The 12,099-nt window shown below is 37.5% G+C and overlaps 1 protein-coding gene and 1 long non-coding RNA gene across 3 annotated transcripts; one reads left to right on the forward strand and one right to left on the reverse strand.

Annotated features, from left to right (window-relative positions):
• The first annotated feature begins 221 nt into the window (after nucleotides 1-221).
• Nucleotides 222-8,389, forward strand: LOC135636914 (bifunctional TH2 protein, mitochondrial-like). The gene is made up of 7 exons (XM_065149088.1): nucleotides 222-827; nucleotides 1,255-1,363; nucleotides 4,761-5,051; nucleotides 5,184-5,592; nucleotides 5,742-6,011; nucleotides 7,352-7,970; nucleotides 8,057-8,389. Exons 1-6 carry the CDS (start codon nucleotides 388-390, stop codon nucleotides 7,765-7,767), a joined length of 1,935 nt encoding a protein of 644 aa, XP_065005160.1. The 5' UTR covers nucleotides 222-387; the 3' UTR covers nucleotides 7,768-7,970; nucleotides 8,057-8,389.
• Nucleotides 8,390-9,696: 1,307 nt separating this feature from the next.
• LOC135635384 (uncharacterized) lies at nucleotides 9,697-11,999 on the reverse strand. Of its 2 annotated transcripts, XR_010495614.1 has the most exons (3): nucleotides 11,854-11,999; nucleotides 11,611-11,761; nucleotides 9,697-9,925 (listed from the first exon to the last, which is right to left on the reverse strand). It is a non-coding gene; the product is annotated as an uncharacterized LOC135635384 (long non-coding RNA). The 2 variants fall into 2 exon arrangements; XR_010495613.1 differs by lacking the exon at nucleotides 9,697-9,925 and having other exon boundaries at nucleotides 11,388-11,761.
• Between the last annotated feature and the right edge of the window lie 100 nt (nucleotides 12,000-12,099).

Consider the following 12,099-nt stretch of genomic DNA (forward strand, 5'->3'; position numbering starts at 1 on the left):
TTCGCCGGTCTGTCCGCTCTCCAGGATGTCTGGGCCCCACTACAGCCCCAAACGTGTCAAGATCTGGAACGCCCATAAGGAATGTCTGGTGATTCGTGCAATTGATCGGAACGGCGTTTGCATGGGCCTACGGCCCAAAAGCTGCGACTACTGATCCGGCCCAATACGTAACGTGTCCATCTCACGATGATGGTGGTGATGACGTGAGACAAGACATATATGTTCGGAGGTTGACGCAGCGGATCTGCACTGCAAGCGACTCACGAGACGGACCGACGGCCGGCCGCCGGCACTCCCCCCACCACCCTCTTCCACTTCCACGCATATAAGTAATCCAAATCCTTCCCAAACCTCCCCATCCCACCATTTCTTCTTCGTCCGCCGTTGATGCGATCCCTCTCCCCCTTCCTCCTCCTCCTCCGAATCCATAACCGCGTCCCCTTCTCTTCCTTGCCCTCGCCTTCGATCCGCTCCCGATTTCGTCCCTCGAAGCGATATTTATCGGATCTCGGCTTCTCTGAGAAGCTTCCTTCGGTCGCCGCCGCTGATCGGAGGGGTTCGCCTTCGAGATCGACCTCCCTTGCTCGCTGCGCCGCGGATCCTTCGTCCCCCACGGTTGGTGCAGGCATGGAGATGGTGGCGAAGGCGGCGGCGGCCTCTGGAGAAGGCTCCGTGGCCAGGCGGTTCTGGATCGGCTCCTGGAAGGAGGCCCTGTTTGCGTCGTATACCCCCTTCGTGGTGTGCCTCGCCGCGGGGAAGCTGAACATGGACACCTTCCGCAACTACATTGCCCAGGACGTGTACTTCCTCAGGGCGTTCGCTCAAGCGTGAGTAATACAGCTCTTGGCTCCCTGAGCTTCGATGTCGGTGGTTACTGATTGGGCTTGTGAATTAGGGTTTAGGATTTATAAACTATTTTTGCGACTTCTTGGATCTTGAGCTATTTACGGTTCGGTCCTTGAATAATTCCACGTCCTCAAGGTGTTTGCTCAAGCGTGATCAGTCCTGCTCGGCCAGAAACCTTAACGTTTGGTGGTTCTTGGTGGTCCAGTGGGTTGGGGTTTATGATTCTTTTTAAGCATTCCATTTTACTTGTTCTTGTATTGAATTCTGCTAGGGTCGATACGATTTTGCTGATTGCAGATAGTTGGATCCTAGCTTTCTTGTTGTTCCTGTGGTGGGATATTTTGAGCTGTCCATCCTTTTCATTCCTGAATGGTGATAAAACATTCTTTGTTTTTTGATAAATTTTAGCTATGAGATGGCAGAAGAATTTGCTGATGATGATGAAACCAAGGCTGCAATCACTGAGCTGAGGAAAGCTGTTCTTGATGAGCTTAAAATGCATGATTCAGTCGTCCAAGTAAGGTTTCGATCATTCTCTCTGATCACATCAAATTCTCAGCCCATTCTTTCTCTTTTATTATGTAGGATTTATCTTTGATTGCATATGCAGCTCGTTCACTGGATCTTGGCAACTTCTAACATATATATTTATCAAATTAGGATTTTATATTAGAACAATGTATTGTAATTTGTTCCATTGGGCTTTACAATGGTTTTACTTGTGGATCTTTTACATATTTTATTGGCTATTCTTGATGTAGGACAAGCTACTCAGACACCAAATATGTAAAACAAGTAGTGGGATATTTTTATTATAGGGGAATTGAAAGAGAGAGAGAAAGAGTAAAATAAAGATAATAGTGTAAAAAAGAGATAACTAATAGAGTTGCTCTAGCTCAATAGGAGAAACTCCTAGAGATTAAGGATTTATGTCATCAGAAAAATCAATGTGGCCTCACATTATTTACATATATTATGAGAAAACAGACTCTCCTTCATTTGTTTTTCTCTCTGATCTTCAATTACAATTCTGTCCCTTTTTATAAATCCCAAGTACAAGAAAAAAGGAAAATATAGAATTTTGTAACAATTGCAAATAAATCTAATAAAATAAATCATCAACTCCTTTGATTTGGAATATAATCTTTCCTTTTGATGATATTCTTTATTGATAGCCTTAAACATTTATAATCTTCAATATCAAAATATGAGTTCTCCCTCTTTTCTTGGCTAAATTAAAGGCTTTGATACTAAAACTGATGCTGGATGAGTTTGGATACTATACATGTAGTGGACCTTTTCTATAATATGGGGATGGAAAGAGAGAGAGGAAGAGGAAGATAATAAAAAAAGATAATAGGATAAGGAAGGGATAACTGTCAAACTTGTTGTGGCTCAAGGAGAATTTCCCATGATAAAAGCCTTGCATTTTCACTTGTTTGATAATTTCGTACGAAAAATAAATTTCTCATACCACTCACAAATTATTTGGGAAAGCATACTTTAGTATATCCCATTTCGCTTTGATTTTCCATTATTATTCATGTCCCTTTTTATACACCCCAAATACAAGAAAAAAAAAGAAAATACAAAAAATAAAGAGTGATTATTATACATCATCAAACAAGTCATCTATTTTTTTTCCGTTTCGAAGAAGACAACATTCCATACTTGATTTGAAAAATAATCTTCCCTTTTGATAACATTCTTAATTGATATTCTCTCTTGTAGAATAGAGAACTTTCTTGTAAGGATGAAATCTTCAATTAAAATTAAAACTTTGTTATTTTTCATTTTTTCTGCATTTGCTTTATTTTTCTAATTTAGAAAGTGAAATGGAAATATGAAAAATGTTGTCAAGTGACAACTTATGGCATTTGCAGAATACTATTGAACTAATAAATTTTATTCAAATAAGAAATAATTAAAATGTGTCCATGTTGATTCTGGTTTTTCCGACGAAATTGTTTTGATTTATAAAGAATTTTGTGCTTAAACTGCAATAAATAGTTTGATGTTGCACTTTAATGTGTTTTGCTTTTATGTATACTATTCTGATGTTTATTTGGCTCTTCTTGTTTTTCCTAGTATTTCTTTTGAATATGAAAAGGATTTTCTGCTTAAAGTACATGATACTTTTAAAGAGTTTTAGATTTTTATTTCTAGGGTTTCTTCTGTGTTAAATTGTTGATATATAGCTTGACTGTTATGTTAGATTCAGCAATTTATACTAAAAGAGATATCATGGTTCCTTTTGGCTGTATGATTGATTTCTTAAATTTTATTAATATCAATTTACTTTGAATTTTATATTGTCCGTTTTATTATTATCATATACTTCAATTTGAGGAATTTGCATCTGATGATCGCACTAGTGTGATCTTCCACTTGTCACTTCTCTACATGCCATTGTCAGGGTCTTAGTTCTACCATGAAAAGCATGCTATTAGCATACGTGTGTGCGTGCACACATGCGCACACACATGCACACACACATATATATTCCCTAAGGCTCCCTTTTCATTTTTCCAAAAGACGTGACCTATTTTGATTTTTCCCAAATGATACCCCATAATTTGAATAATGCCCAAAATACCTCTCACCAACCCTAATGATACATTTTACGCTAGTTTTTTTCACCAATTTTGAACCGTTACAGTGTTTTCATCTGGCTCATTTATAGTGTTTTTACAATAGTGTTATAGTAATTTTATTGAGATATTGAAAACACTGTAAGCTATTGAAAAATACTGTAAGTGACCTCATATTATGTCTCGTTGGTTGTCATTGCTTGTAGATCATTAAAATACCATATTTTTAGGCTTGCAGTTGGTTTGGTTGAAGTTAGGAGTTCATTTGGATCATTTATAGTGTTTTCATATGGCCTCTACTTTGTTTTTGTTGTGGTGGTCAAAACACTATAATAGATTAATTTTGTATCCTTATTTGGGTGATGTTGTTCCTATAGCAAATATCTATTTGAATCCTAGTATGATATATCAAATAATTTCTAGTATGTTTTGATTCCATTTGGTTCATTTATAGTGGTTTTTAATAATGTTATAGTGTTTTTATTGAAGTATTGAAAACACTGCAAAGCGCTAAAGTTATTGAAAAACACTATAAGTAACATTATATTGTGTCTCTTTGGTTGTCATTGCTCATAGACCATTACGGTATCAAAATTTTAAATTTGAAGTTGGTTTGGAATCTGGATGAGGTTATAACACTATTTGTATCATTTATAGTGTTTTCAACTGGACTCTATATTGTTTTTGTTATGGTTGTCAAAACATTGTAACATGTCAGGCTAAAACACTATAACAAGCGGGAAAAATACTGTTGGGGTTGGTAAGGGTTAGAGGGGGAACCTTTGGGTAAAAAATGAAAAAGGGCGACATTTTCGGGAAAACCATCCATATGTGTGTGTATGTGCGCGTTTGTGTTCAATATCTAAAGCTGATGTTGGAGGTTTTGTGCCTTCTTTCAATTATTCATTGGATGCTTTTCAGTGCTTTATGCTCCCTTCTATTTGGTATTTTCTCTTATAAGGATTGTATTTTTGAAAACATAGTTGGATATTATAAAGCAGATTGGGTAATTGACAATGCAATCACGTTTTCATATTTTACACCTGTACCATGCTTTGAGGTCACTAAGATTTACTCGTCTTGATACCTTTTTTTATTTACTGTCTGTCACCCAAAGATGGTATAAGATCTATATAGCTGTTCACAAATTATGATCCTATTTTTCTTGTAGCTAAATAGAACTTAAATGGTTGTGCTATTATGATTAGTTTATATTCTCACTCTTTCTCTTATAGCTGTGAAAAACTGCATTTTTACTGGAATCGTACAGGGGTATGTGTAGACCTGTGCATACAAAGTTATCTAAGAGAACCAGTTATGCAGGAATGGGGAATCGACCCCACCAAAGAGATAATTCCCAACCCAGCAACACTAAAGTACACTGAGTTCTTGCTTGCGACTGCTGGTGGGAAAATTGAAGGTGGGAAAGGACATGGGAAAATAGTTACTCCCTTTGAGAAGACAAAAATTGCTGCCTACACAGTTGGTGCTATGACCCCTTGCATGAGGCTTTATGCATTCTTGGGCAAAGAGCTTCAGTTGCATTTGCAATATGAGGGAAATGGTCATCCATACAAGAAGTGGATTGACACTTACTCCTCTGCAGGTTTTGAGGTATCTTGATGTCTAAAAGCAATCGACGGCTGTTTGTCCTGTTCATCTGTAATTCAATTTATTGAACTAAGTACAGACAAATTCAACTTTGTTTATAGTTAGTTGCCATTTTTTCTCTTTTATGCCATGCAGGCATCTGCCGTTCAAATAGAAGACTTGCTTGACAAACTGAGTGTTTCATTGACTGGCGAGGAGCTTGAAATAATAGAAAAGCTTTGGTGCCATGCTATGAAACTTGAAATTGAATTCTTCAATGCTCAGCCAATTGTCCAACCGGTGGTTGTTCCATTAACAAAACTGCATGATCCGACAAATCATCTGGTTATTTTTTCTGATTTTGACTTGACTTGCACTGTGCTCGACTCCTCTGCCTTGCTAGCTGAGATTGCAATCTTAACCGCATCCAAGCCTGGTCAGAGTGGGACTGATACTTGTGTTCAGAGGTCACCTTCAGATGTGAGGAACTCCTGGGATGTTCTTTCTAAGCAGTATACTGAGGAGTATGAGCAATGTATCGAAAGCTTACTTCCACCAGAGCAAGGTAACTTGATCACAAGTTTTACTTCTAACAAGTTCAGTGGTTAAGATGATCAGATAACAGCATGTTTTTTATTTTTTTGTTGGAGATAATATTTAAGCACACTGTATTTGTGAATTCTTACACGCCTTTAATTACTTGTTCATGTGCAGCAAAGATATTTGATTATGAAAGCCTTTACAAAAGCCTTGAGCAGTTCTCCAATTTTGAAAAACAAGCAAATTCTAGGGTCATAGAGTCAGGATTGCTGAAGGGAATGAATTTAGAAGATATCAAGAGAACTGGGGAGTGTTTGACCCTCCAAGATGGCTGTAAAGAATTTTTTCAGAACGTTGTAAAGATAAAACAAAAACTTAATGCCGAGTTCCACATACTGTCATATTGTTGGTGCGCAGACCTTATAAGATCAGCTTTTTCTTCAGGTACTTCCTTTCCTTGATTTTCTCTTGTGATTTGTTTTGTTTTCCACTTGTAGAGGCAAATTGTGGTGGTACACATGCATACGGAAGATGTAGCTAATCGAGTCACGGCCACATACCGGTTAGAGAAAGAAACTCCTTAATTTCCCATACATGTGAGGATATATGTACAAAGTTCCTATTCATCTCATTACATACACTTATTTAGTGGACAACTCTTATTAGCTTATCTATTGCATAACCGAAGCCAACTGAAAATATATTTACTTCACACATTAGCTTTTGTTAGATCTTTCCCTTTTAATTTTTTACATAACTTACAAATGTCTATCTATTTTTTACTGTCTTGCCCTGTTTCTTGAATATTTGTATCAAAATGCTTATCTTCATTCATGGGACGATCATTTTTTTGTCATTCTTGTGTTATAAAAATTGTTAATCGTTTCTATATTATTGAGTAGGAAAGAGAAAAGTTTTTATATTTTCCCAATTGGAACTTCAAAAAATGTTGTCCATAGATCCTCTGCTGAACTCTTATTTTCACAAGCACTTCCATGTTTTAATAAAGATGTCACAGAGTTAAGAGTTTCATATCCTATAGTTTACCTCATTTGTTGTGAAAATTTTCAAAATAATAATTACTAGTTTTATTGGCATTATTCTGTTCACCTTCATCCCATCCTCAGGTACTTTGACTTTTATATGAAGTTACCAAAATCTCTTCTCTTATTCCCTTACTTCAGCAGGCTTCTATATGTGTATCCTAGGTATCTTTTATCCCTAATTTACTATGAGGAGGATCATGTTATGTAACAGTGTCCAAATGAGATGCTTTCTTTGTTTCCTTTAAAGTTTATTTGTGTTTTCCACTCATCATTTATATTTCTGCAAAGTTTAAAATAATATTTTTGTGCCAATAGTTGCTTGCTTGGAATTTATTACAACACCACTTAGTCACCTGACTTAATGGGAAAGGTATTTATTATATTCCTATAATGCACAATCACATATTTATCTTAAGCTAGAAAGATTTTCAACTGTTTTTTCTAAATTGGTCAACAAAGAGACAAAAGATTGGAATGATTTGTGCATTAGAGTTTGAGTTCCAAGATGTCATCTGCCTTTCTGATATATCATTAAAAGATTGAGGCAGGTGACCGTTCTCTCAGAAATGGATTATTTTAGCATGTCTCACAGTTTGACTTGTCATTAATTGTGGTTTTTGTTGATAGTATTGAACTTATTATTCTGTACAAGGTTATTAGGCAACACAACATTATTATGGTTATTTTTCTCCATGATGCTCTAGCAAAGCCATCTGAATCTGTGCTCAATTTGTTCAGTTGGTTGTCTAAATGAGTTGGGCATACACTCGAATGAGTTCAACTATGAGGGATCTGTTTCAACGGGTGAAATTCTCAGAATGATGGAGTCTCCCTTGGACAAGGTTAAGACATTCAAAAGCATCATAGCCAACCTTGCCAGTGAAGAAAAGCATTTGTCTGTCTACATTGGGGATTCAGTTGGTGATTTGCTTTGCTTGCTGGAAGCAGATGTTGGTATCGTCATAGGATCAAGCTTAAGCTTGAGGAGAGTTGGGGAGCAATTTGGCGTGTCTTTCGTTCCGCTCTACTCTGGTTCGATAAAGAAACAACGGGAAGTTATAGAGGACGCTCATGTCTGGAAGGGAGGGTTGTCTGGTGTTGTCTACACAGCGTCTAGCTGGACAGATATACATGCTTTTCTTTTGGGGGCATAGCTCTCTCTCTTTCTCTCTCTCTCTTAGACTGCTTTTCTTCTTTGTTGCTTTTAAGAAATGGTACAAGAACTTGACGAAGTATTTGTAAGTCAATTAATTCGTGGCTAGTTTTGTGAAGCCACAGTCGAGTAGTTTTACATAATTTCCTCCACATTTGCATTGATCCAAAGGGGAGTAGCCATCGGCCTTGCATTGGTTCTCAGGTACTTTGATTTCCGACACATCTTTTCTCTATCCTATATACATATATAAGTAACTAATGAAGGTTTTTGCTATCCATGACTTGTAGGACTGGTGACAATTTGGATCAGGTGACAAATAAATAGCCAAGGTTCGGATTTTGCATGTATTTGTTTGTAATATTTTGGGCAATAAGAAAAGATGTTACACAGCATTTTGTAGGACATTTAACTTGATATATGTACCGACCTTTAGCATAAGGTTTGAGCCACAATATTTCGGTTAAATAAGGTTTGAGCCACTGTATTTTGGTTAAATCCTGCCTCCTTTATGACAATGTGCCAAGCTGCAAAAGTTCTCATTGCATTTTGTAATTACTTATCTTTTGTAAATTCCGTTGACGATGCTATAAAGTTTAGAAAGAAAAGAAACTACATTTTCATGTTTTTTTTCTCACTGGTGAAAGATGTTTATCCTTTGCAGTTGTTTTTGCGCTTCTCCGAGTGTTCTTCCGCGCACACTTTTTTTTTTGTTTTTCTTGTTTTTTTTAATCTTTATGTTTCTCCACCGTCACAATGTCCGAGTTTCTAATGGTTCGCAGTCAATTGTAATTTTCTATTTGTGTCGTATGAATGGCTTGATGCAAATTCATTTCGCTATATGTATACTGCAAGCATACCTCAATCGAACTGTCATATCACTTGCTTCTCTCGACCCATTATTCATTTACTCAGTCTCTTATTTTATATATATATATATATATATATATATATATATAAACTTACCTCCTGCAATTAAAATATAGAAGGTTTAAAAAAAAATCAAAACCATGCGAAATGCGGTGACCAGACTTCAGCAGGCAAGGGAAAGGCCCCGAACTTTCGGTGAAGTTACCACATCCTTTCATCCGAGGAAGACCCCGCAAAAATAATTAAATCCATGCAAAACCATTCGACGTCAGTCTTCTTACGCTCAATCGCGGTGAAGACTATGCCACGTGGGAGCTACGAGGACTTCGTACCATTTTGCTGTGCGGTGACAAGACTCTAGCCGGCAACGGGGAAGTACATGATCCACTCGGTGAAGCTACCGCGTGATTTGGTGGGACGAAGAGCCGCAAAAAAAATTAAATCCTTCCAAAATCAACTGGTGTTCATCATCTTATGCTCACAACGGTGAGCAGACTCTGGACAATGATGATACCAGGACTCTACGGTAGGTTTACCAACTGCACGTTGAAAATAGTTAAAACAGCGCTTGAAATCATCTAATTCTCAGCAGAGGTGACCAGACTCTGGCCGGCTACGGGGAAGTACATGATCCGTTCGGTGAAGTTATCGCGTGCTTTGGTGGGACAAAGAGGCTCCAAAAAAAATTAAATCCTTCCAAAATCAACTGGTGTTCATCATCTTATGCTCACGAGCGGTGGGCAGACTCTGGACACGGTGATGATACCAAGTCTCGACGGTATGCTTACCAACTGCGCGTTCAAAATAGTTAAAACAGCGCTTGAAATCATCTAATTTCCAACGACTTAATTGCCTCGCTTTGAGATTAGCAGATATCCATCCTCATGTTAAGAACAGAATCCCCCAGCAAGCTTCATTTTCTTTCTTTTTTTGTTCATTTTAATTTCTCCTATAATTGTTACAAAGTGTAATTTTGTGTAAAGGTTTTGCATCATTTCTAGTTGTGAAGAGCTGAACTGTGTTTCGCAGTTAAAAGTTCATTTGATAAACTTCATGCTTTCTACATGAACAGGTTTTCTCTTTCTTGGATTGTTTACATGCTGGTGAGATCTCACAAGGCCATGATGAAAAATAAAGTTGTTCTTGCATCACATAAGACTAATTAGAGGAAAAATAATCAGCCTTCTAAAATGAAGGTTGCATGAATCTGTGCTTCTCAACTGAATCAGTCAATGAGTGATGTTCAGTAATGAGTTTCTTAGATTCTGTGCTGACATTTACTTTGAGACCTGAAATGTCCAAAGAGAACAACAATGGAAGGGTTAGAAGAAGAAAAGAACCTGTGTAAGAAAAAGGAAAACCAAAACTAAGAAAGAAATAGAAGATTGAACCCAAAAAAAATACATAAAAGAAATCAAAGTTGTAACTCTAAGACTATATTCCCATCCAAACTATAACACTTAAGGAGCTCAGAGCAATTGTGTAAAGAGTTTCCAAAGATCTAACCACTCCTTTCCCTCTATGGGAACCGGCACCGGCACCGGCACCAGCACCAGCACCGACCAGAACTCTTCCCAACAACTTACCATCTCCTTATCCAGCCTCTCTCCACTAATGCGATCTAGCATCTGAGAAACTTGCGAACACCAAACAGACTATAGAAGAAGATTAATTCGGATCTTGAATATATCACATTGAAAGAACAGTTGATCTCTGCATTCATCATATCTTGACAAATTATGTGAACAAGCCGCAGACAAAGTCCTTTGGTTCTATACATGCCTTCTGTCTGATGTCAGTATACAGAACTAGAGATGATGAACTAATGAATGTTTCATCAGTCCACAGAATTCTGTAACCAGCATCTGAATTAAATCCTAACAGTTTACAAAAGACTCTAACTCTATGAGCTTAAGCATAATTCACAAACTCCAAATCCTGTGAAATTTAATCATCTCTTACGAAAAATTTTCCAAGGCAATAGATCCATCCATTATGCTCAAAAGTTTGAGTCATGCAAGCTGTGATTCCCAAATCAAATCCATTTTCTATCTCCTAATTTAGAACTCACTCCATTGCAGAATGTCTCATCTACACTAAATTCCTTCCCATGATTACAGTGGAACAGTCTCTCTTCTGTCCACTAACCAGTTCATCAAACACTAATTTTTCTTCCTTGATTCCACATCATAAAAATAAAGTTCATTATTGCTTTGTCCATTCTATTCAAAAACAATATAAGCACCTCAAAAACCACCATGGCACCAAGAAATGAATACATCCAGGTTACCAAATCTAAAAGATTTTAGATGGCTTCTTAGCTATAAAGGCAGACTTATGAATTTTATAGGTAAAACACCTTACATCCTTAATTTGTTTACATTAACCTGGCTTTCATCAGAACCACCCACAGCCCACCATAATCAAGCTCTGCTTATTGAAGTTAATATTCTACACCAATTTCACAAGTATTCGGCAAAGAAAATCGCATAGCTAATTGATTGGCCACCCATGCTAGAGAGGAAATAAACTCTCTAGTCTTTGGAGGAGGCTTTATCCTTCAGATTTGAATCTTTTAATTCGCTCTGAGGTGAATAAGATTGTTTCATATCGATTTCACTAATAAAGTTTTTTAATTTTTCTTTGGAAAAAAAAAAAGATTTTTTATTCCCCAGTAAACATCAACATCACTAGATGATCAGCCTCAGTAAGACCTTCTTTCCTCCAGTGAAAAGATCAGGAGCCAGTCAATAAATTTTCCCATCTTTCGCATCTTTATTCAGCATCCTACAGATTTATATCAGTGGTTAAGATGAATAAATGGGGGCAAACATGAAACCCTGCCTTAGCCGACTCCTGCAATTAATCCATCCTCCCCACTCTCCATCCAACACCACAGATCACTTTCATTTAACCATGATTTGTCTCAGATTCTACATCTAATCCAAGGAAGTCCAAAGCTTAAAGATTATACCTTTAATCTGCATTCAAAGCAAAGCAGGAGCAGGCTTAATGTCGCGTATTACTCGTTACAATGTGTGTGGTAGTACATCTCTTGGCATCGTAAGGGCGACAAGTTATGCTGTTGGCAGTACCGATCGACGATTGCCACAAAGATCGAGCCGCTGCGCACCGGACCATCATCAATACGAAACATTAAGAACGAGGTAATAAAATCATGGGCAATAAATGGATAGTAAATCTCGTTAGGTACTACATCCTGATGTCGAGCAGGCATAATCAATCGCAGAGACAGATATCGAATCAAGAGGAAACGGAGAACGACATACGTAGCAGCATACCTGATCTGGCGATGGGCTTACGGTTCATCTGTGTCAGGAGGAAGAAAACAAGGAAGAAGCGAACGAGAATGCACTTCCGGTCACCTCCTGTGAGAATAAGATTACAAGGGTTGGCTGTTGCGGCAGCCTTTTAATCTTTTGGAGTCACTTTGTTGACCTAG

The sequence above is a fragment of the Musa acuminata genome, chromosome BXJ3-4, assembly GCF_036884655.1.
Source record: "Musa acuminata AAA Group cultivar baxijiao chromosome BXJ3-4, Cavendish_Baxijiao_AAA, whole genome shotgun sequence".
In the NCBI taxonomy this organism is placed as follows: domain Eukaryota; kingdom Viridiplantae; phylum Streptophyta; class Magnoliopsida; order Zingiberales; family Musaceae; genus Musa; species Musa acuminata.

Coding starts and splice junctions, on each gene's coding strand:
- LOC135636914 (XM_065149088.1), top strand. CDS start 388: ATGCGATCCCTCTCCCCCTTCCTCCTCCTCCTCCGAATCCATAACCGC. Junction 1,364..4,760: donor TGCATGATTCAGTCGTCCAA/GTAAGGTTTCGA, acceptor CCAGTTATGCAG/GAATGGGGAATCGACCCCAC. Junction 6,012..7,351: donor AAGATCAGCTTTTTCTTCAG/GTACTTCCTTTC, acceptor CAATTTGTTCAG/TTGGTTGTCTAAATGAGTTG.